The sequence below is a fragment of the Haliotis cracherodii genome, unplaced genomic scaffold (assembly GCF_022045235.1).
Source record: "Haliotis cracherodii isolate W230 unplaced genomic scaffold, xgHalCrac1.p SCAF_5, whole genome shotgun sequence".
Lineage (NCBI taxonomy): Eukaryota > Metazoa > Mollusca > Gastropoda > Lepetellida > Haliotidae > Haliotis > Haliotis cracherodii.
In genome coordinates this window covers 16,226,081-16,251,330 of record NW_027266308.1, presented here as the reverse complement: position 1 = coordinate 16,251,330, position 25,250 = coordinate 16,226,081, and the positions used below count along the sequence as shown (strand labels likewise).

The following is a 25,250-nucleotide window of genomic DNA, read 5'->3' as shown; positions in this document are numbered from 1 at the left end:
CTAATTTAGCATACTATTTAGTTGTTTCTTTTATTAGTTTTATGAATAGTTTCTCAGAGTAACACTTTGCGTCGAGATTATGAAGACAAAATGGCGGGTCAAAATGCGGGTAATTCGCATTTTGATAGTGGAGGTAATTTCAAAAACATGTGATGTAGGGCAAACACAAAAATGTTGAAAAGTTGCTTATGCGCTACTCACACAAATGGTTAATGATTTCAATTAACCGTTTATGTCTATAATAATCTATTACACAATAAAACAGGAAGTTTAAGTTCGATATAGCCTAATTGATACCAATTCCGCCCTAAATAATAATTTAATAGATATTTCTTAGGCTTCAGAAGTCTTCAGTTTACCGGGTACCCCAAAGTACTTCTGTGCTTTCCATTGTAGCATTGGTCTCTGGTTTCCTATTCATGATGCGAGTTGACACAATATGGATCACAGTGCACAATTTGCATGAACTGTTTGTTGCTCTTGTTTGCAATCACCGGTTTGCCTGGTCCAAACTTGATGTTTGGTCGCAGTGATATGCCTGGGCTATTGCTGACAGTGGCATTAAACAACATTCACATACTCAATATTCTGAAGTAAAGGAAAAACGAGACAACATTTGCCAACATTGTTGCCTAGTGGTCTTAGTTGTTTAACGCAGCTCTCAGCAATATTCCAGCTAGGTGAAGCTGGTCTGTAAATAATTGAGTCTGGACCAATCAAGTGATTGACATTATAATTTGGATACAATGACATTCATCAATCGAGTCACCAAGCCCTTGACCACCTGATCCTGCTCTAGAGTCTCCTCTTACGAAAAGTGTGGGTTGCTGAAATCTATTCTTCATGAGTCTAGTGCACTTCTGTCTGCTACTCATTGACCGTGATGGTTGTGTGTCATCACTGTTTGATTGGACACAGTCACTCTTTCCAGGGGCATGAGTGTCCCAGTGGTCACTGGTGACACAATTAGTATTGTGAAGCTCTGTGTGAACTTGGGTTATTTTAGGTCTTCAGCAACCCATGCTTAGATATGACCAACAGGATTGGGTGGTCGGATTCCATGACTTGGTCGATCTATGTCATCATATCCCAACTGCTCGATGCTCATGATGTCAGTCATTGGATTGCCTGGTTCAAACTCAATTATGTACTGACAGTAGTTATGTTAGAGGAATATTGCTGAGTGCATTGTTAAACAACAAATAGAAATATTGTCAAGCTAAGTCCTGCAAATTAGCATGATTCATGTTATTAGAGCTCTGGACCCACTATCCCAATAATAAGTTTTACTTTTTTGGTTTATGTTTACGTTTTTTAGATGAAGACCATGGCCTTTTGAGTTTAGAGAAGTTGGATCGAGCCTCTCCTGATCTGTGGCCTGAACAAAGTAAGTAGTGAAGTATAGCAAAATGTTGATGTAGTCAAGTGACTGACATAGCCTTGGCTGGAATGAGTAGTTATCAGACCAGGTTATTTTAAAACTCTGTAGTTTTAATTTTAAAGTTTTAATAATCAATATAGACATAAAGCATGAATTGATGAACTGTATCATATCAACAGGTGTATCCTGGTGTTTAGATGCATGAAGCATGGAATTAAAAGTGAGTCTGGACATCCCTAAAAACAACATTGACTCACAAGTTTTATGCACTTAACACTGCTTAGTAAGAATCTACTTTTATACTGTGCTAATCCAGATATGAATAACTTCTCAAAGTGCTATGAGGAAGAATAATGAAAATAATTAAAGTTTCAGCTCAGCTTCTAGAGGGAGGATTTCCAAGAACTCGAATACCCCGGTAATGTGAGTGAATGTTATGTATCCAAATGCTTAACATACACCACTGTATGTTTTTGATTTCAGTCCCTGGTGTGTCTGAGTTTGCTGCCATAAAAAGTGTAAGTTTCAGTTTGTACCCTTCAGGTCATAAATAGTATTTTCCATAAGGCCACAGTTGATGGGATGCTGTGTATTCTGCAGTGTTTGACACCACTTCTGTAATGTAGAGGTTAGAGCGTCTGCCCGGAGAGTGGAAAGTTGGTGGTTCAATCCCCAGCCGTTTCATACCAAAAGACGTTAAGATTGGTATTTGTTGATATCCTGCCTTCCGCTCAGCATTAAGGGGATGCAGTGTTTTCGTTTACCGGTAATTACCATGTTTTAGTCTGATTTCAGTCGTACAAATGGGTATATCATACCTCTAGTCGCACGTTAAAAGGAAGCCAGAAGCTGGAATGTAAACAATAAACTTGTTTCCGTCCGGTTGTGCACGCACCTCCCTATGACATGCCACAAATCTCTCAGCGCGCCTCTGAGCTGGTCGCTCGAGAAGGACTTTCGCGATAGACTGCTAGTTTGTATTCTACTAGTACTTATCGTGTGTCTACAGTTGTTGTTCTAATACAGTAATAATAGTATGTCTTACCTGTAGACTCCTTGAATGTAATCCTTGGTAATCCATTGTTTGTGTTCAACACGTGTTTCACTGTTTGACTTGATTATACACGTGGCAACATGTCGGGCTTTTCTGCCTCGTTTCAAGGTATACTGTCTAAAGTAGATCCTCACAAGTATTGTCCTTCCTGCATAATTAGGGACGGTTTTTCAACGTGTTCGTGGGATAAAAGTTGTAAAGAATGTGATCACTTTACTGAACTTTAATTGATATCTTCGTGCGTTGGCGAAGCGGGCTACTGACCAGCGCTACACGCAGAGTAGGTCATCGGGTGGATCCCTGGACTCTGCAGCCTCTACATCTGGGCCTGGGTGTGGCGCGTCGGCCACACCCAAGAAATCAGTTGAGAAGACCCGACAAGACACATGACCGTTCGCCTGCTGATGATACTACCTGCACGACTGATCTTCGTCAGTCGGTTGATCGAGAGCGTCACTCAGCCACCCCCGTTACGACGGGACCGGCTCGTGACTAGGACCATGAGGGGGCTACGGTCCCCAGTTGGTCCGTCTCTCATCCTACCAACGACAATAGGGACACGGATCCCACTCTCCAAGTCGTTCCCACCCCGGGACGACAGGTCGAGTGCCTCGTCGAGAGACAGTAAACGTCACGAGGACGTTCGTCGCCTTTGAGGTCGTCGGCAGTTCGATTCGGACGATAACTGCGATGGGGATTGTAGTTCTTCTACAGTTAGAGATCACAGCCCTCGTCCCCACGGGGACGTGCGACGCTCTCGAAGGGAGTTTTTGGGAGATCAGCGTCATAGAGATAATGATCGATCGTCGACGGATTCGACTACGTCGGAGGTCCATGGACCATCGACCAGTACACCAGTCCCTTCATCTACATCTACACAATCGACATCGACGATGGATTGTGACGACAGCCTGGCTATGGCTTGGCTACCTCACTTTTCTGCCTGATTTATCAAAAGATGATGACAAACCGACGTATGCTGGCTTTAAGGTTGGAGATACGCCGCAGTCTCTTCAGTCTTCTCTTCCTGATGTCTTCAGAGCCATGACTCACGATATGGACCAGAACTTGCATCTGCTCTGCCGGGGCAGAGTTTCAGCAAACCACCTGTTCGATCACGCTACCCGATCTATGGCATGCCGTTTTCGTCACCCATGAGTAGGGACTTGGATTGGGGGCTACTCTTCAAGAAACCAGCGCCCTCCCAGATTCTTGTAGTAGACAGGCATTGGGGATCCATGGACACTGCTGTTCGTCACCAGCTACAACCGCTTGCTATGCTGTCGACAACGAGCCAGCGGGGGAGGTAGTGAGGTCCGTTCCCCCGTCGTCGGAGTCTACCACCTTTAGACGAGCTACCGGTAGGGGGAAGACTTCATCACACGGATCATGGGGGCGGTCGTAGAATGGCTCCATCGGCAGGCGATCAGGGTCGCCTTCTACCTGGACGAGCCGTCTCCTACGGGCGACAGGCTCACTAAAATACCGGAATTGCAGAAAATTCTATGTGCCTTCATGGTTGAAGATGAGTCACATTAATTCCGACTGCCGGCCTGGGACCTCGATATCGTTCTGCGCTACATGTCTAGTTAGACTTACGAGCCTCTCGATCAGGTAGCCTTCGACATTGTCTCAGACAAGAAGTACTGCTCGTATTTGTTAGTTACCTTGTATACTGCGAGTTGCTCTGTAACTAAATTATGCGCCGACCACACTTCGATCGCAATTCAACTGACGTGTGCAGTTGTCTTGTCGCATCGATAATTAGTTGTGTGTCGAAGAGCATTAACCATGCTATTTTTCGTTACCTTGGATACGACGAGTCGTTCTGTAACTACATTATAAGCCGACCACGCTTCGATCACAATTCAACTGACGTGTGCAGTTGTCCTGTCGCATCGATACTTACTTGTGGGTCGAAGAGCAGTAAACATGCTATTTTAGTTACCTTGTATACTGCGAGTTGCTCTGTAACTAAACTATACATCGACCACTTCGATCGCAGTTCAACTGACGTGTGCAGTTGTCCTGTCGCACCGATCCTTACTTATGGGTCGAAGAGCATTAAACATGCTGTTTTCGTTACCTTGGATACGCCGAGTCGTTCTGAAACTAAATTATATGCCGTCCACACTTCGATCGCAATTCAACTGTCGTGTGCAGTTGTCCTGTCGCATCGATAATTACTTGTGGGTCGAAGAGCATTAACAGTGCTGTGCGTTCGTGATAAACAATTTGTCACGTCCGTGCATCTGGTCGAATGTTCTATTGTCACTACAGGGGTGAGGAACTTGGTACATTCGACTTGAAAGAGGTCACTTCCTGATTACTTTCCTGACCTTCCTTCCAGTGTTCCATCAAATTCTACCCATTTGTACGACTGAAAACAGACTAAAACATGTTTTTTTTTCAGATTAAAAACAATGTTTTATTGGTCTCTTTTCAGTCGTATGTTCCCACCCAGCGCAACCGGACGGAAACAAGTTTATTGTTTACATTCCAGCTTCTGGCTTCCTTTTAACGTGTGACTAGAGGTATGAGATACCCATTTGTATGACTGAAAACAGACCAATAAAACATCGTTTTTAATCTGAAAAACCCATTTTTTTACCGGTAAAATTAGGCTTGGACCGGTAATTCAGGTGACTGCCAGTCTCTATGGACTGGCAAATAAAGTGCAATGTACCTTAGTCTAAAAAAAATAGTCTTGGTTCTCAGGCCCCGCCCGCATCATTATAAAGTTTGCCACACGTTTCCATTTAAAAAAAAATAATTAAAAATCCTTAAATATTCCAAGTCCAACAAGAGTCAAATACTGTATTCCAGTATTTTACTCATCAATGAATAGATTTATGTGGGGAGGCCTATTTTTCAGAAAACATTGTCTGAGAACCAATTCTTTTATTTTTTTAAGCCTTATAAATCTTTGTTGTTGAACAAAACATTGATGATATTCACATAAGTACATTTTTCAGAAGTCAGCTTGTCTGTTACCATCAGGGCTTCCCCTTGTCTATTTTTATTGCAAGGAAATTATTAGAGCTGCCAGTCCACTAGAACTGGCAGTTTCCACAGCCAGCGGGAACACTGGGGATGGCTCAGAGTCAGTATACTGTAAGTTCAATAATCTCCAATGTGACAATGATCCCCATTTACCTCATCTCTTCAGTGATTGACTGCGAGATAATATCCATCTGCCCCAGGCCATCTCATTGTTTGGTGTGTTGGATTGTATTGGATTGCAGTGCTGGAGTTGTTTTACGTTTAATTCAAGATTGAATGTTTTCACCATTAGCTCTTTCTTTCCAGCCCATTTCAGCTTCCGACTCTCCGCCAAAGTGGCTTGCAGAACTGGAAAATGATGACCTTGAACTACTGCAAGGTCAGTTTGTAGTGTGTAAAGTGTCTCCATACATGCCCTTGTATGGCATCAGAACACTTGAGGGTTTTATAGATAGATTATTTAATACATATGGAAAAAGACATGGGTTGGCCAGTATTATGCAGTCATCTATAGGCTGGGTTAGAATACCAGATCCATCAATATCATGATGTTTAGGGTTAGGACTAGGACTAGGCTCTCAGTAGTATTACTATTAGGTCAGGGACAAAGAAAAAATGTCTTGTGGATTGTATTGTTTTTTTGTTGCTGAATGCTGCTGCACTGAGCAATATTTCAACCATCAAAGGGGTCTGTAAATAATTGAATATGGACTAGACATGACATGAGCATCGATCTATGCAATTTGTATATGATGATGTTGATGAGGCCATAAATTCCTACAAATATTGTCTATTCCTCTACACTGTGATACTGGTATACTACAAATATTGTCTATTCCTCTGCACTGTGATACTGGTATACTACAAATATTGTCTATTCCTCTGCACTGTGATACTGGTATACTACAAGTATTGTCTATTCCTCTGTACTGTGGTACTGGTAGACTACAAATATTGTTTATTCCTCTGCACTGTGATACTGGTATACTACAAATATTGTCTATTCATCTGTACTGTGGTATACTACAAATATTGTCTATTCCTCTGTACTCTGGTATACTACAAATATTGTCTATTCCTCTGTACTGTGGTAGACTACAAGTATTGTCTATTCCTCTACTGTGGTACTGGTAGACTACAAATATTGTCTATTCCTCTGTACAGTGGTACTGGTAGACTACAAGTATTGTCTATTCCTCTGTACTGTGGTACTGGTATACTACAAATATTGTCTATTTCTCTGCACTGTGATACTGGTATACTACAAGTATTGTCTATTCCTCTGTACTGTGGTACTGGTATACTACAAATATTGTTTATTCCTCTGCACTGTGATACTGGTATACTACAAGTATTGTCTATTCCTCTGTACTGTGGTACTGGTATACTACAAGTATTGTCTATTCCTCTGTACTGTGGTACTGGTAGACTACAAATATTGTCTATTCCTCTGTACTGTGGTACTGGTAGACTACAAATATTGTCTATTCCTCTGTACTGTGGTACTGGTAGACTACAAATATTGTGTATTCCTCTGTACAGTGGTACTGGTAGACTACAAGTATTGTCTATTCCTCTGTACTGTGGTACTGGTAGACTACAAGTATTGTCTATTCCCCTGTACTGTGGTAGACTACAAGTATTGTCTATTCCTCTGTACAGTGGTACTGGTAGACTACAAGTATTGTCTATTCCTCTGTACTGTGGTACTGGTAGACTACAAATATTGTCTATTCCTCTGTACTGTGGTACTGGTAGACTACAAATATTGTCTATTCCTCTGTACTGTGGTACTGGTAGACTACAAACATTGTCTATTCCTCTGTACTGTGGTACTGGTAGACTACAAATATTGTCTATTCCTCTGTACAGTGGTACTGGTAGACTACAAGTATTGTCTATTCCTCTGTACTGTGGTACTAGTAGACTACAAATATTGTCTATTCCTCTGCACTGTGATACTGGTATACTACAAATATTGTCTATTCCTCTGCACTGTGATACTGGTATACTACAAGTATTGTCTATTCCTCTGTACTGTGGTACTGGTAGACTACAAATATTGTCTATTCCTCTGTACTGTGGTATACTACAAGTATTGTCTATTCCTCTGTACTGTGGTATACTACAAATATTGTCTATTCCTCTGTACTCTGGTATACTACAAATATTGTCTATTCCTCTGTACTGTGGTAGACTACAAGTATTGTCTATTCCTCTACTGTGGTACTGGTAGACTACAAATATTGTCTATTCCTCTGTACAGTGGTACTGGTAGACTACAAGTATTGTCTATTCCTCTGTACTGTGGTACTGGTATACTACAAATATTGTCTATTTCTCTGCACTGTGATACTGGTATACTACAAGTATTGTCTATTCCTCTGTACTGTGGTACTGGTATACTACAAATATTGTTTATTCCTCTGCACTGTGATACTGGTATACTACAAGTATTGTCTATTCCTCTGTACTGTGGTACTGGTATACTACAAGTATTGTCTATTCCTCTGTACTGTGGTACTGGTAGACTACAAATATTGTCTATTCCTCTGTACTGTGATACTGGTAGACTACAAATATTGTCTATTCCTCTGTACTGTGGTACTGGTAGACTACAAACATTGTCTATTCCTCTGTACTGTGGTACTGGTAGACTACAAATATTGTCTATTCCTCTGCACTGTGATACTGGTATACTACAAATATTGTCTATTCCTCTGCACTGTGATACTGGTATACTACAAGTATTGTCTATTCCTCTGTACTGTGGTACTGGTAGACTACAAATATTGTTTATTCCTCTGTACTGTGGTATACTACAAGTATTGTTTATTCCTCTGTACTGTGGTATACTACAAATATTGTCTATTCCTCTGTACTCTGGTATACTACAAATATTGTCTATTCCTCTGTACTGTGGTAGACTACAAGTATTGTCTATTCCTCTACTGTGGTACTGGTAGACTACAAATATTGTCTATTCCTCTGTACAGTGGTACTGGTAGACTACAAGTATTGTCTATTCCTCTGTACTGTGGTACTGGTATACTACAAATATTGTCTATTTCTCTGCACTGTGATACTGGTATACTACAAGTATTGTCTATTCCTCTGTACTGTGGTACTGGTATACTACAAATATTGTTTATTCCTCTGCACTGTGATACTGGTATACTACAAGTATTGTCTATTCCTCTGTACTGTGGTACTGGTATACTACAAGTATTGTCTATTCCTCTGTACTGTGGTACTGGTAGACTACAAATATTGTCTATTCCTCTGTACTGTGGTACTGGTAGACTACAAATATTGTCTATTCCTCTGTACTGTGGTACTGGTAGACTACAAATATTGTGTATTCCTCTGTACAGTGGTACTGGTAGACTACAAGTATTGTCTATTCCTCTGTACTGTGGTACTGGTAGACTACAAGTATTGTCTATTCCCCTGTACTGTGGTAGACTACAAGTATTGTCTATTCCTCTGTACAGTGGTACTGGTAGACTACAAGTATTGTCTATTCCTCTGTACTGTGGTACTGGTAGACTACAAATATTGTCTATTCCTCTGTACTGTGGTACTGGTAGACTACAAATATTGTCTATTCCTCTGTACTGTGGTACTGGTAGACTACAAATATTGTCTATTCCTCTGTACTGTGGTACTGGTAGACTACAAACATTGTCTATTCCTCTGTACTGTGGTACTGGTAGACTACAAATATTGTCTATTCCTCTGTACAGTGGTACTGGTAGACTACAAGTATTGTCTATTCCTCTGTACTGTGGTACTGGTAGACTACAAATATTGTCTATTCCTCTGCACTGTGGTAGACTACAAATATTGTCTATTCTTCTGTACTGTGATACTGGTATACTACAAATATTATCTCTTCCTCTGTACTGTGGTACTGGTAGACTACAAGTATTGTCTATGCCTCTGTACTGTGGTAGACTACAAATATTGTCTATTCCTCTCTACTGTGGTAATTGTAGACTACAAATATTGTCTATTCCTCTGTACTGTGGCAGACTACAAATATTGTCTATTCCTCTGTACTGTGGTAATTGTAGACTACAAATACTGTCTATTCCTCTATACAGTGGTAGACTACAAATATTGTCTCTTCCTCTGTACTGTGGTAGACTACAAATATTGTCTATTCCTCTATACAGTGGTAGACTACAAATATTGTCTATTCCTTTGTACTGTGGTACTGGTAGACTACAAATATTGTCTATTCCTCTATACAGTGGTAGACTACAAATATTGTCTATTCCTTTGTACTGTGGTACTAGTAGACCACCATTTCAATTCATTGGAGGTATCAGTAGCGCGTCAGTAGCGCCTGCCCCCAATCCCATTAAAATCAGACCTTAGTTCTCGCTACCGCTACACAAAGTTCTGAGGACATTCCATTACAGGTTTTGGAGTCTCAGCGGACATGGCTTATGACTTGTCATATATTTCAAGCGACGAAATCGTGCAAAATAATTCATGAAACAACTTTCCAATGCATTTGTCTAACCTGTGTCAACAATGGCTGCCTCTATGTCTAGCATTCGGAATCAGTCATACCACCCGTAACTGTTGTTCGGAATACCCCGTAATTATATTTACCAGATTGCATGGTCAGATGAAAGGTCATTCTGACGTGACCCCTAATGGGATGTCCTCAGATCTTTGTTTAGCGGTCGCGATTTAAATGAGATTGCGCCTACCCCCGAAGCCGGGGTCGATTAGAGGGATACCATCTGGTCGCAACCCATGTCTATACCAGTGGATCCTATGCATAAAGCCTCACCTTGACTATAAATAGCCCACAATGTGGCAGTGTTTCAGATTCGAACAGGGACTGACAATGTAAACACAACTGAGTGTTGGGAGAAGTTTTTTGAAAAACATATGTAAACAAGATCACCATTGCCTGTAAAACTTTGTATCAGCTTGAATGACAAACCTTTGGATACCAGAAATGGCTCCATATCTAGATATTAGTTCATTAATTTTCTGTAGTATTATAAAAAATCGAATCTGCATCAATCACAGTGGGCAAATAGCAAAGCACATGGTCATGTGTACATGTGACACATTCAATGTATTTATGGTCAAAGAGTATTGTGTATATTTTTATGGCAGAACAGCTGCACAACGACAGTTTCGGTTAATGTATAAATAGAGATTACTACACGAGTGTCTATCAGATACCATTCATCTTACAAGTTGTTTCAAAACGTATCAAATGAGCGAAAGCGAGTCAGATACGCTTTGTAACAACGAGTTGTAAGATCAATGGTATCTGACAGGCATGAGTACAGTAATCTGTTTCTTACACAAACTAAAATTGCTTCTTTTTAGCATCGGATCGATGCATTTTGTATATTCGCAGTGGCGCATTAATACATAACACCATTGCCATGAGTGATGTCGTTCCATGTACAGCTTACTACTCATAAATAATGCAGAGCTCCAGATATGCTTTTGGTGTTGTGTGTATTTTACCCATGCATTTTATAATCATTGTGTATTAGTAATTCTATCTGGGTATTCAAATTTCTGTTACCCACTAGTTTTTATACATATAGGTATTTAAGTTAAATATTTAAAAACACTATTCATCTAGTGCTTGCAAACTGGTGACGTATGGGTTTGAGAGCTTTTTCTGTTTATAGGACTCAAAAATACCACGATACGTCCACAAGAAAGTGTGATGGCAAATGATCATGAGGTAACTGTAATCGTGGAGTTTGGCAAGGTTGACGGAATGCCCGTTTATAATTTCAAAATAAGTTGCTGATTTGCTAATCGAATACGCAGGGTTACTTCACAATATTTTGGTGATACGCACAAGTTTTATTTTTGTAGCGTATCTGTAATCTTCGTTGCGTATTTGATACGCTTGGATTTTATTTTACTGAGTATTTCTGCATTTCTGATGCGTATTTTACGTAGATACACAGCTTATCTGGAGCTCTGATAATGTGACCCTACACAAACAGGTCTTCGCCATGTCTGTGGATAATCAAGGCGATGATGATACTGCAAACAAGACAAAAACAAAGAACACGCTGGATGCCGAGTTATAAGTTTACACCTCAAAGAAATTACCAAATATGTACAACAATGTTTACTCCCATATGACATCACATTTCGTTGATTGAGGGATCGTAAATACATAAATGTGTCACATAAGTAATCAGAAACATTCTGACAATCTGCGTACTGTTATTTGTTTACCATTTTATCTAATGTAACAAAGAGAATTAGTCAGAAATGCAGATAACTACCGTCTTCGTTGTGCGTGATTTAGCATCAGTTATGGCGTCACACTTGTACGGTTTCTATTGAATTTACCACATCATTGTAATGTTTATATTTTGAATTCCATTATTAGTGCAACGATACTCTTCCCATGAATATTCTCAAACGCAGGATCAAGCCATTACATGCAACAATTAGACGAAAGTACCTCTAAAAATGCAACACAGTGTAAAATCTGAATATTTTGCTTTGTTTACATTTCAGCAAGTAGAGTTTTACGAGCGCAGTGTTCGTTTCCACACCTAATATATTTCGCATGATTTCATCTAGATAATTTGCATTGGTGACAAATTTGTCTTTTGTTTCTAAAATATATGAGGAATTCAGGGATGCATGTATAGCATCTGAGTTTGAAATATACATTATCGAATAGGCGTCTCATAACCGGCATTTTGTAAACACAATATGGCAGAACATACATTTCGGCATTCGTGAATGCGTATTTTCCAAAACATTCTAAATGATTCTAGGCTTATCAGCGACAATCAGAATTATCATTAGTGATTTGATACCCGTGATCACTAATATGCTATTTTTCTACTTTAATTATTCGAGTAAATATCCAATATTTAGTTCTCTTTCAGATTAAATCCTCCTTGGGGCTCTTATTGCATTTTCCTGGCTCAAGAAAATCTACATGACATAGTTCTAACCATTTTCCTTAATAAAAAATGTTACCACACAAAAAACTTTGTTTTTGTATGATATACGACCACCCTTACGGTGCATCACCTTCCAAGGCGTGTCACGCCAGGAGAAGCAACTCTCACCCAAATCACTTTCCTTATGTCATCTGACTAAGACAAACGTGCCTGTTTTTTTCAAGACTAAAAAAGTATCAACAGATTATCGTTCAACAAGAACCATGGCTGACCAAACTGTATGTTGGTACATATTACATTAAGTAATACGTTACCACTGTTATACCGAGGCTGTTGTCTCCCACAACTGCTGCTATAGCGAAATCTGCCACAGAGATCTCAATTACCTCATGCAGCACGTGCGTAGCCACCTAGCTGCCATGTGACACCCTTCACTCTTGTCTCTTCGCTTGCTCTAGCAAGACGTACAATAAACTGCTCAAGCGTTCCTGTTTCTTCGACCATTCGGTGATATTTATTACTGTTTATTCTCTCTAATAAACTGTGCTTTTACGGGGCGTTTGAAGTAGCCCCGCCCTGAGGGCTCCGGTATGGGCAAACAGCTGCCCTTTCGCGGGAAGACGGGGAACTGGGGGAAGCCCAAGTCGTCTACGGACGGCAAGGGCCCCTCCAGGTGACTCTCATTGGAGGGGTTCGTATGCCGACAGCGCCAACTTCGGTTGGCCCTGAGGCGAACCCGAGTCACTTGGCCCTGGACAGTTGCGCCTGCCGCAGCCTGTCAGGCCCCCCTTTCCTTCCCCAGTGGGAGCCAGACTCCAGACTTACTGGGAGGATTGGGAACAAGTGTTCGACGACCCGTGGGTGGTCAACACGATTCGGTACGGCTATCGGCTCGATCTCAAAGCGAATCCGCCGCTCACAGTTGCCCCGTCGGCAGGTTTCTATTCAGAAACCGATCTTCCCTTCCTCGCCGATGCCATCGGCAGGTTGGTGGAGAAGGGGCTGTTCGGGAGTTAGCTCTACCAGATATAACACCGGGGTTTTACTCCAGGATATTTCTAGTTCCCAAGAAGGACAGTGCCGAACTCAGAATGATTCACAACTTGAAATCGTTCAACGAGTTCTACCTGCGCAAGCCGCCCAAGTTCAGAATGTTGAGCTTGGCGGACCTGAAAGCACTGATCATGCCGGCCGACTGGCTCGCTTCGATCGACCTGAAGGATGCTTATCTGCATGTTCCGATTCACCCGGATCATCACAAGTATCTCAGGTTTGTCTTTCAAGGCAGGCACTACGAATGGATTGTACTCCCATTCGGTCTTTCATCCACTCCCTGGCTGTTCACCCGATTAACCACCCCCATAGTGGGGTTCCTCCACCGGAGGGGTGTCCGGTACTTCGCGTACCTGGACGACTCGCTAGTAGCAAATCGAATGACGGACACCCTGTCACGCCATCTCGTTTTCGCACGTCGGCTCTTGGAGCAATTGGGGTGGATTGTCAATCTCCCCAAGAGCGAGTTAACCCCTTCTCAGAACTTGCAGTTCATCGGAGGTCGGTTCAACACGGTGTCCCATCGCCTCTTTGTCCCCCCAGACCGGTGGCACAAAATTCAGGCGATGATTGCCAAAGTCTTAGCAGTGCAACAGACTGTTCACTTTTGGGAACAGCTGTTAGGGCTACTTGTATCAGCCCAGGCCTGCACAGAACGGGGTCGGCTCCAACTCCGCCCGCTGCAACGGTTTTTAATCCAGTTGTTAGCTACGGAGGTCAACAGTGCGACCGTCGCCCTCCCGGATCGGCTCCGACCGCATCTGGAGTGGTGGACGGTCCCTTACAATGTCTTATCAGGAGTCTGTATGCGGCCCTACCGGGCCACGTTGAACCTGTATACAGACGCCTCTCTAGTGGGCTGGGGCGCCCATCTAGAGGGGGAGGTGAGCTCGGGGCTGTGGTGCGTAGACGAACTAGGTCTTCACATCAATTGTCTTGAGTTCAAGGCAGTGATCAACGCAGTCAGTCACTGGAAGCATCGTCTCGTCGACGCCCTGCTCATGCTGGCGACAGACAACACGACGGTAGTGTCCTATGTGAACAAACTGGGGGGAACCCACAGTCACTCGCTACTCGATCTCACGTTCGAGTTTTACGCTCTGGTGGACAGTGTCCCGTGCCAGATACGCGCCCGTCACATCCCAGGTGTGCGGAACGTACTGGCCGACGCTCTATCGAGGCCTCCGGATCCGAGCCCCACAGAGTGGATGCTGAACCCAGTAGTGTTTCAGTGGCTGTGCGAACGTTTGGGTCGTCCGATGGTCGACCTGTTCGCAACGCGGTTCAACAATCAACTCCCGTTGTTTGTATCACCAGTCCCGGACCTGAGGGCCATCGGTCACGATGCTCTCGCGTTCTACTGGACGGGCTTGGACGCTTATGCTTATCCGCCGACAGCGTTGATACCACACATTCTAAGCCGGCTCCGAGGAGTTCGCTGTCGAATGTTACTGATCGCGCCCATGTGGCCGAACAGATCGTGGTACCCCGACTTGCTGACCCAGGTCACGCAGTCGCCACTTCCACTGCCTGTGAGACCGGATCTCTTGATCCACACTCACACCCGTCAGCTTCATCCAAACGCAGGGCAGTTCAATCTGCACGCGTGGATGTTGTCACCGAGCGTCTGAGGAGTAAAGGTTTTTCTTGCCGGGCGTCTCGGGCATACGTTAGCATGCATCGTGATTCCACCCAGAAGGTGTATAATGCACGTTGGGTTATTTTCACGAAGTGGTGTTGTAAACATCACATTCATTCGCCAGATAAGGTATCTGTGCAGGATATTGCTCGTTTCATGTCTCACTTGCGAGAGACCCGGAAACTCTCCGGGGGTTCCATTGCCAACTATGTCTCGTCCGTTGCTACGGTACGGGACGTTGCTATGGGTACCAGTCTCTCCAAAGAGCAGGTGATACGGGGTATTATCAAGGGTTTCAAACAGCACGATCTTAAGAAGGGCCGCCTTCGGGCACCGGCCTGGGATCTTTCCCTAGTGTTGCAATCACTTACGGAAGCTCCGTATGAACCCTTCGTTCCGGCATGTGACTTGGAAAACAGCATTTCTCCTCTCCTTTGCCACGGCGGCACGTGTATCCGAAATTCATGCACTCGATGTCGCCAAGGTACGATTCGATAGGGGTGACGAAGGAGCGGTCCGCCTGGGCCTGCTCATGGGCTTCGTCGCCGAGAATCGGGCAAATGGAGAGAGAATTCACTGTAAGATCACTCAAAGAAATCTTACATCCTGCTGATACTGAGGACAGAGCGTTGTGTCCGGTTAGGGCCCTTAAGTATTATCTTAAGGCTTCGAATGAACGTAGACAAGGGCGTGACCGTCTGTTCATATCGTGTAACCCTAATCGCACGGTTGACATAACTCGCAACTCGATTGCGTTGTGGCTTCGTTCTGTCATCAATCTGGCGTACCGGTCTCGGGGGTTACCGGTAGCGGGGTCAAACCCGCACGAGATCAGGGCGCTAGCGGCAACATTTGCCCTACACTCGAATATCTCTGTTCGCAGAATATTACGAGGTTGTTACTGGCGTTCTGACTCGGTTTTTGCCAATCATTACCTCAAACAGGTTGCTGATGCCGTCGTGGAGAGTGTGCACCATCTTGGCCCGCGGATCGCGGCGCAAGCGGGCACCTAAGGGGTGTGCCCAGCGCAATTCCGAACTCCTCAGGCGTCAGACCTTGCACGGTGGTCAATCTGGGTCGTCTCCAATGTTCCCACTGCCGTGGGTACAGGAGTTGGGGTCCCGCAAACCAACGCACTCACACCACAGGTGAGGGCGGCTTTTTGTGTGCTTTGTCCTTATTTGTATTTTGACAATTATGTATTTAATTGTCTGTCGTGTATCCCAACCTTGTGATGCATGCTTACAAATACTGGAATTAGGTCACGCGCCTAATGCATACTTTAAGTAGGCTTGCTCAGGGATATACGGTCTGAATGAAATTAATTTCCCTCTTTTCGACTGTTTAACCTGATCTAAGATTAAGCTCACGCGGATACAGTGTTCTCATCCGCTGCGGCGATGAAATACCTATCCAGTGGGGCCGTTTGGAGTCACCAATCGTTTTGGCAATGACGATTGAGCCTTATGGTATGCGCTTGACAGTGCTTTGGTATTCCTATAGGGTAACGCCTAGCTAGGTGCATGCGCATCGAGTGCTTCCGCCTTGGTGTTTACTTCCGCTGGTCGGAAGGAACGCTAGCAGTCAGGATTCGGGTTGTAGGTGCTCCCCACCGCCTACTGTGGTAGTCAGCCTCGGTATAACAGTGGTAACGTATTACTTAATGTAATTTGTAGAATTTTCCTATTCGGAATATTCTATAAGTAATACGTTACCACTGGGCTGCTGCCCGCCCGTCCGTCCCCCGAGCACTTGCTCTCGCAAGAGACAAGAGTGAAGGGTGTCACATGGCAGCTAGGTGGCTACGCACGTGCTGCATGAGGTAATTGAGATCTCTGTGGTAGATTTCGCTATAGCAGCAGTTGTGGGAGACAACAGCCTCGGTATAACAGTGGTAACGTATTACTTATAGAATATTCCGAATAGGAAAATTCTACAATTCTTTCATTGCAAAGGCGTAATACCTCGCATTGTAAAGTTATAGAGTTGTAGTTATACGCCACGTGTATGGTACCTTTGAATTCAAAGGCCGTAATGGCGTCCATATTGTAGTGCCACTTATGATACATGTAACACCAGGGCCATTAAAAACGGCTTTTTTTGTGTGTTATATTATACAGCTTTGGTCTACAATCTTTTCCTTTACATTAACCCAAGGTGGTGTGTTAATTATAATTAAACTACACTTACCTTTTTTACGTTTTTTTTACACCTTCGCGCGTAACACGCCCACTTTGGTGTTTAGTTATACTACGACATTGGCTATTAGTATCGCGTTACAAATGGCATTCTAAATTATGCCTTTGCCTCTAGTTTCACAATTTATGCACGTATCTTTCCGATCTTTCAATCGCACTGATACACTTTAAAACCCTTCCCGCTCACCTTAGAAATTACGGTCTTTTTTACAGACCTTCAAACTGTGTACGGGGTGTTCAGCATCCATTCCCCCCCCATGACAGACATGAAACCTGCCTCAAGTGTCTGGCGGAAGACGGGCATGAGATGGGTCATGCCCGATCTGTATTGCTTTCACCCCCGGGGCTCAGAAGAAGAGACAAGTGGTGAGAGCCCAGGCCTTCGGGCGTCCCCTTCCGACTTCATCTGCCTCATCTCTCGCGTAAGAATCGATTAATTTCGGCTCGGAATCGAGAGAGGAGGAGTGGATGGAGGAGGGGGGAGACGACTCGGAGACCTCATGAACATTTTCCTTCGCTTCCTCGTTGAGGCATGTGCGGGACAAGATTGTCCAGGTCCTGCCTCAGGTGGCTGCGCCCATGAGTTCCGCCTTCAGGTGGATGCTTTTGCTCCTAGCAGGGCGCCCCAGGTGCGGCTCCGTATTCTATCCTCTCTGGTGCATGAAGCCATCAACCCTCTGTTCGAGGTCACAGTCATTTTGCGAGGGACGCTATTCGTAGCTGTGCCTCGCGATTGATGTGCGCAGTCATGGGCATGCGCAGGCTGTGGATGTCGGTATCCAAATACTTGGCTTCCTCACACCAGGACCTACTTGCTTTGCCATATAAGATGGGTGGCACCCTCTTCCCTGGGGCTCAGCAGGTAGTCCGAGAGGCTGAGCAATTGTATGCCTCTATCATGGATTCTAAGGCCTTGTTGGAGGTACCATGCGTTAAACCTCCACTTGACTCCACACCTGCTTGGAAGCAATTGCTTCCTTCAGGTAAGGGCGCCGGGAGGAGCAAAAGAGGCAGGGGCCGGGGCAAGGCAGCTGGTCAAGGCCAGAAGCCTTTTCGCGGGGCTTGGAACCCATCGGGTTCCCATTAGCGCCCGAAGTGCCCTGGGCGGACCCACAGTCGCAAGTTATCAAACTGCCGACAGCCAGGGTCCACTGCATCCGACTGGCTCTATTCCTGAAGTAATGGGAGACGGTCACAGACGTTCAGGTTTTTCAACCTTGTGGATCGACTGGGTGTGTGCTTCCTGGTCAATCACATACACGGTTGTTGAAATGTGCTGGCCAGACGGAGTTGAAGCTCCACCCAGAGGCTTTCAATCTTGTATGTCAGAGCCTAGGTAAACCCAACATGGACGGTCGTTGTGCTAAGCTTCCCTTGGGAATGTTTAAGAGCGTACGCTCTTCAACCCTAGTACTTCTTCCGAAGATGGTGCAAAAGATAAGGGCAGCCAGGAGCCTTGCTGGCTTGCAAAAGGGTGTTTTGTAGATCCAAGAAACCTTGCAGGAAGCGAACCACTACCTCTGCCGGGGTGGCCCAGCCTACTAGTGCATCTACACAGCAGGTGACCACAGCCTACGCAAGGCAGGTTTCATCTACACGTCTGGTTCACTTATAAAGAGCCCTAGGCAAGAAAGGCAATTCGGCACAAGCGGAAGACCATTGTTTTGGCACATAGACCTTCGACTCGAGGCCTTTATGATGAATGGCTATCATTTGAGACCTATTGTAAAGAAAAGGCTCAAGATCCCACTATAACCTTGCCTCAATTCTTGGCCAAGTATCTCTTACCTTGAAGGGTTGCACCATTACCACATAATTGGTAGCTTTAAATTCAGTGTTGGCAGTGTCCGGAAGATAGTAAAATGACCAATATACAGGAACTGCAAGCTCTTACACTCCTTTAGGCTTGAGGATAAGAAGGCCAATTTTTATTCCATTGAGTGGGACCTGAATGTTATACTTTGATGTTTGTGGGGAACTCGATCACTTGAAACTTTCTGTAAGGCAAAGAATCAAGATCCCACGACAGCGTTGTCTCAATTCTTAGCTGAATACCTCCGACACTTGCATACCAAAAGGCTTTAGCCAAAATTACGTGAGAACCTTGATTACGACCATGAAAAGGTTTGTAAAATATCTGTCAACGCCGAGTTGACAGTACACGTTTTGCAAATCCTGCAATCGACCGAAATCTGCATGGCAGTTTACAAACCGGATGTCTAGTTCGATTTTGATTGGACTATGCATAGACTCATTAGTCCAGCCAAAACATACGAGGGCTGAAAAGTTATAAGCCTAACTGTGAAAGACCCGTACCAAGTTGATGGTTTTCATTTATTACTCCACATAGTACCCTTCCAGGTTTACACACTTTTGCCAGCGATGCTGCAAGGCCTGGATGCCGGTCAATAAGAAATTTTCTTCAGTCACCCTAAAAAAGTCATTAACAGCGGAAATGACGTCATCATTACTAGGATAATGGCGACCGGCTAGTTCCTTTTTCATTTTGGGAAACTGGTTGAAGTCTGACGGGGCCAATTCAGGTGAATAAGGGGGATGGTCAATGAGTTGGAAGCCACAATCATGGATTGCTGACATGGCAACCACCGATTTGTGAACAGGAGCATTGTCTTGGTGGAACACGACTCCTTTAGTGAGCATTCCCCATTGCTTAGCTTTGATAGCTTCATGCAACTGTCTCAGTATGTCAGCATAATATCTTCCATTGATAGTCTGTCCTTTTTCAACCAGAATACCCTTGGAATCCATAAAGACTGAAGCCATCACCTTTCCAGCAGAAGGAACCGACTTGGCTTTTTGGGGGGCTGGTGATTCCGGATGCTTCCATTGTTTAGACTGAATTTTGGTTTCTGGTTGAAAGTGATGAATCCAGGTCTCATCCATGGTTACAAATCGGGCCAAAACATCATTGGGATCTGCTTCAAAACGGCATAAATTGTCACGGGACATCAGGAATCTGACATGTTTCTGATCCGCTGTCAAGAGCTTTGGCACCCTTGCAGAAACTTTTGTCATTGCCAACTTGTTGGTGATAATGTTCTCAACCCTCTCATGAGAGATTCCCACAATACTGGCAATATGTCGAGTGGTCAATCGTCGATCAGCCATCACCATGTCATGCACCCGGGTAATGTTTACCGGAATGGTTGATGTTGAAGGCCTTCCTGGACGCGGGTCATCGTCAAGGCTCTCTCTGCCACGCTTGAAAACCGCAGCCCACTTCTTTACAGTGGAAAAGGAAGGAGCATCATCCCCTGAAGTGGAGACCATGTCAGCATGTATCTGTGTTGGAGTTAGCCCTTCCAGTGGCAGGTACTTGATGACTGCCCTATAGCCAGTTTTGTCCATTTCTGGTGATTTCAATGGGTAGGTTCACAAGATGGTCTGGTACAAAGACAATAATAAAAATACAGTTGCAGTTCTTAAGTCTATGATTCATTAAATGAATCTACTTGTTGGTGGCAAAAGTTTGTTTCAATCCGATTGAGATATCCCACTTAGGCTTAGAACTTTTCATCCAGCCCTCGTAACTCCATAATTCCAGCCTAGTTCGGCCAGGATGGAAACTTGACTTTTAGAGTCAGTTAATTCCCTTGCCTTGGGAAGATGCGGGTGAGCGAGTTAAGTGCACATGACATCATCCGTGTCTTTTTTGAGCATGATACATGTTGGGTTGTTTGGATCTTACAGTGAAAAATCAACTACCCAAAGGGTCCTTCACCATTCTACCAATCTCAATGATTGTGCGGGTGAACTCGTCTTGTGCCCTGTACTCGCACTACAAGTTCTCATCCGTCGCTCCAAGACTAGGCATTGTTCTCGGAAACGGTTATTTAAAAGAATTCATGTATCCCGTACGTCCACAACCGAAGTCAGTCACAACACCATATCCCAATAGTTACTCGCATTCATCCTTAAGGCTTACGAGATCACTAACCTTGATCACAGAGTGAACCATCCTCTCGAGATCAGCGGTAGCCTCAACCATGACTCTACATAGCAATTGTCCTATTAGAGCAATCATGGAAGGATGTTTTTTGAGGTGCCACATGGTTTAGCCAGCCATTATCTTCGCCATTTGGCACTTGAAGATGTTCGTAGCTTTGGCTCTCTGGTAATAGCCCAGCAGGTAACCAACCCCCGACGCAAATAATGAACTCTTCCTGTCTGGAGCCAGTCTTACCTGTCCTGCGCAGTACTGACTATGACATGCCTAATGGGTGGGGGTGGGGGGAAGACTTTTCAAGCTTTTCAGCTTGGGCTTGGTAACACAGTAAGTTCTTTCTGTGATTTTCGCCATACGGTTTCCCTGACAACATGTCTTTTGAAGGGGTTATAATTATTGAGGTTTTTGACATCTGAAGGTATACCCATTGCTATACAGATACATTAAGGAGGTAAAAATCAAAAAGTTTTTTACATTTGAATACTTATCCTGCATTATGAAGTCTAAGGACCAACCCATCGCAGACTTGCCTCCCCACAATAAGCTTCAGAAAAATCTTTTGTTAGCTTTTGTGATGAGCAAGAATGTAAATCGGTTGTGACATCACCTCTGTACTGCAGAGCTACAGATAAACAGTGTATTGGCGTAAAATACCTCCCCAAAATATTCAAAACCCAATTACTTTCAATTAACTTCCGTACAGAAACGCATGCATTAAATCAAAAACTCAAATTATAAAAACAGCACGCTTAAAAACCCAGTGGAGCTTTTTCAGCATGCGTACAAAGGAGCTAATCTCTGAAACACAATTACAAGCTAATTTACTTAGTTATATACATCTACAACATTATTTCATTTTTTTTTAAATCTTAAAATGTTCATTGCTCAAAAAGTTATCTGGAACTCTGGTACTGTGGTTGTGGGAGGTTTTCAGGGAATGTGTTACAAGTCTGTGAGAATATAGTGGGTCCTTGACGCCACATTCATGGCTGGTCATTAGGGCCAACATCAGGTGGTCAAGCTTGGTGACGTGTCTTTCAAACACCGATTCACCGTGCACAGATTCAGTTTTTACAGTCTGGCTTGATATAGATGGAGTATTGCTGACTGCAATGTGTAACAACATTCACACATTCATTGTAAGGACTGAATGCCATGATAGAACTAGATTGTTTACAGAGACGTTGACCAAATCACACTCACGCTTACATTGCCTTGACCTGTCAGCACTAATGAACAGGACATGAAGGATTGCCTGGTCCAAAACTATTCAGTGAACATGGTGAAAACCTGTCGGTCTGGACAATTACTTTTGGGAATGCCTTCATATATACACACCCAGGAAGTTGATGGTAGACAGTCAGTAATGACAATATGCAGGGGCCAATCCATAATTGACCTTTGCTGTATTTGTACAATAGGTTGATCTAGTTTTAATTGGCCAAGTGTTGTTGATACTAATGCTGTGTTTCAGATAGGTTTGTTGTCTAGGAAACTTAAGCATAACTGTATAACTGTGAGATACATCACTTTCTTTATTTCATTTGTCACAAACTCATTGTCTTCACAGGCATGTTGAAATTAGGTTGTAATTTTCAGAGTTTGGCAGTTTGACTCATTCACAGTTAATGGAGAAGGTCCGAGGCCTGCAGAATCTGGCATATCAACTTGGACATGCAGAAGGTGGGTCAAAGTAACATTTCTTTAATAGCAGAAGATTCTTGTTTAAAATAGAATGAAGCAAACAGTGTTGGGTTTATTGTTTTGAATCTGTAATTCAAGTTCATTTTAATGCTCTGCTGTCAGCAGGTTTCCACTCAATTTTTATGTTTTTATTTTTCTCCACAGCTCGAGAGATGACGAGAGGAAAGTTTTTAAATATACTTCAAAAACCCAAACCAAGGAACTGAGGTGTAATTACAAACATTTTGCTACATGTGGCAGCGGGGGATTTGTCATCGATATGCTCCCATGGATTTGTCAGTCGCTGAAATAAACATGGAAGATCTGCTTGCCCAAGTAACATGAACAAGCCTTTAAAAGTGACAACATTCTAGCTTTCAGAAGACCGTTAACATAGTGATTACATAATTTGTTTGCACTTATTAAGTCATTTTGTCTTTACACCTTTAAAAATAAGTCAAAATGGAGCATTTGGATATTCCACATGTTTAATATGTCTATGCACAGTCTCATAACAATCAGATCTTAGACCTCACTACCGCTACAGCAAGGATCTGAGGACATTCCATTACAGGTTAGGTCAGAACAACCTTTCGTGAACTTTGAACAACCAATGAAATAACTAACAGGATGTTGTCATTAGCCAATAAAAGAGCACCTTTCCTGAGACTTATGGCACGAGCTTCAAAATGCCGACTTCCACTCCAGACTACACTTTAAAAATACTTTGAGAATGTTCTTGATTTAAAATTTGAAAACTGAACGAAAGAAAATTCTGGAATGTCTAATAGGTGTTTGAAATTGTATGGCAATACTTCCTGTGGGGTGTGAAAAAAACTATTCCATTTCAAATGTTTATCCCTAAGACTGGGCTAGCTTTTGGTATCAGTCATGCATCCCGCAACTGTCATAAGGAATACCCAGTGTTAAACTTTTTCAGGTTTTTGCATGATTAGAAAACACGTTCAGACTTACACTTGTGCAATCTTGTAAGCGACAAACTGATTGGTTGGATGAAAGGTAGTTCTGACCTGACCTCAGGTCTTTGTTTAGCGGTAGTGAGAAATTAGATTGGATTTTACTGAGATTTGTTTCTGCATGGCACAGGAAAAAGTAACATTGCCATGGCAAGCTTCTCATGTGCATCATGTTTAGATCATGCAGCCTTAGAAATTCATTTGATTTTAGACCAGTCCAGATAAATGGTGTAAACCATATTTCAACACCACAATTGGATTTTCACTTTCCTCAGCACAATTTCGTAGTCTCTTTCTTGCAGAATAGCGATAAATTTTTGAAGGCTGTCGTGTGTGGGACAAACTGAACCAGCAGCAATCTCACTAAAATCACATCTTTTACCCTGATACAATACATGTTTTGTTTTTTATTAGAAGACCGCTGTCAGCAATATTCAAGGTATATGATGATGCGACACCTCTTTGTGTTTATATCTGAGGACCCTGCCATAAGAGGTTGCGTCAGATGCACCTGGAGCATCCTTTGACCTCTGTCTAAATGAAGGATGCATATATGGTTCTTGAGCCAATCAGATATGTTTGTTTGAATTCTGTGCTCACTCGTTGTGAGAATTTAGCTGCAACGTGAGTTTGCTGATCAGAATTTTCACCTGACATGACATATAATGGAGTTGACCTCATATCCTGACAGATAGGCATCACATTGAGGTTTAAGATCCGTTTTGAATAAGATTGTGCCAGCTGAGCAGTATCTGGCTTGATGTTAGTGGCAGTCTCAAACCATTCTGACTTGATCTAAAACCGACATTGGACATGTGAATTATTTAGTCAGATTATGACTTGATTGTTTTGTAACCACTGAACATTGGCTCGGGCTAGAGCTAATTCTGTATGTATGTTTTTATGTTGGTCCTGTACAGTTGTATGCAATATATAATGCAAGTCTAAAACGTGTGATTGTAAGAGCATATATTGTCCTTAATGCAGACTGTGAATTGGAAATTCTTGTAGATATTTGGTTATCTTACATCATCAGATACACTTTATGGTTGCAAATGTTTACATAAATCTAAACTAGTGGCAATGTTTTTGACACTATTGTTATCGTTCAGATTCACATCAGAGGATTTTGTAAGCCAGATATATGACTAGGTGTGAACTTATTTATGGGAACTTGTACTTATTTAGCAAACATTGATTAAGAATGAAGTCATATTGTTTATTCACTGTGATGTGTATAATTATGGCAATAAAAAATATTACCAACTACCCTGTGTATAGGTCATTGAACATGACACTAGAGGTGTTGCAAAAATAGAAGCAACCCTGTCAAGGCCATTTCTTCAAACCCCAAAGTCTTCATGTACCA

General features: G+C 43.1%; 1 protein-coding gene across 1 annotated transcript; it reads left to right on the top strand.

The window, feature by feature from the left end:
* The first annotated feature begins 18 nt into the window (after window positions 1–18).
* Window positions 19–25,245, top strand: LOC139442579 (protein lin-52 homolog). Its single transcript, XM_071223419.1, has 6 exons — window positions 19–133; window positions 1,319–1,387; window positions 1,865–1,899; window positions 5,745–5,817; window positions 22,821–22,904; window positions 23,070–25,245. The coding sequence occupies exons 1-6, from the start codon at window positions 91–93 to the stop codon at window positions 23,129–23,131; spliced, it is 366 nt and encodes a 121-aa protein (XP_071079520.1). The 5' UTR covers window positions 19–90; the 3' UTR covers window positions 23,132–25,245.
* Window positions 25,246–25,250: the final 5 nt, after the last annotated feature.

What these genes read in the sequence shown, in the direction of transcription:
- LOC139442579 (XM_071223419.1), top strand. Translation starts at nt 91, where the DNA reads ATGGCGGGTCAAAATGCGGGTAATTCGCATTTTGATAGTGGAG. An exon ending in AGTTTGCTGCCATAAAAAGT is followed by an intron (nt 1,900 to 5,744) that starts GTAAGTTTCAGT and finishes CTTTCTTTCCAG; the next exon opens with CCCATTTCAGCTTCCGACTC. An exon ending in TCAACTTGGACATGCAGAAG is followed by an intron (nt 22,905 to 23,069) that starts GTGGGTCAAAGT and finishes TTTTCTCCACAG; the next exon opens with CTCGAGAGATGACGAGAGGA.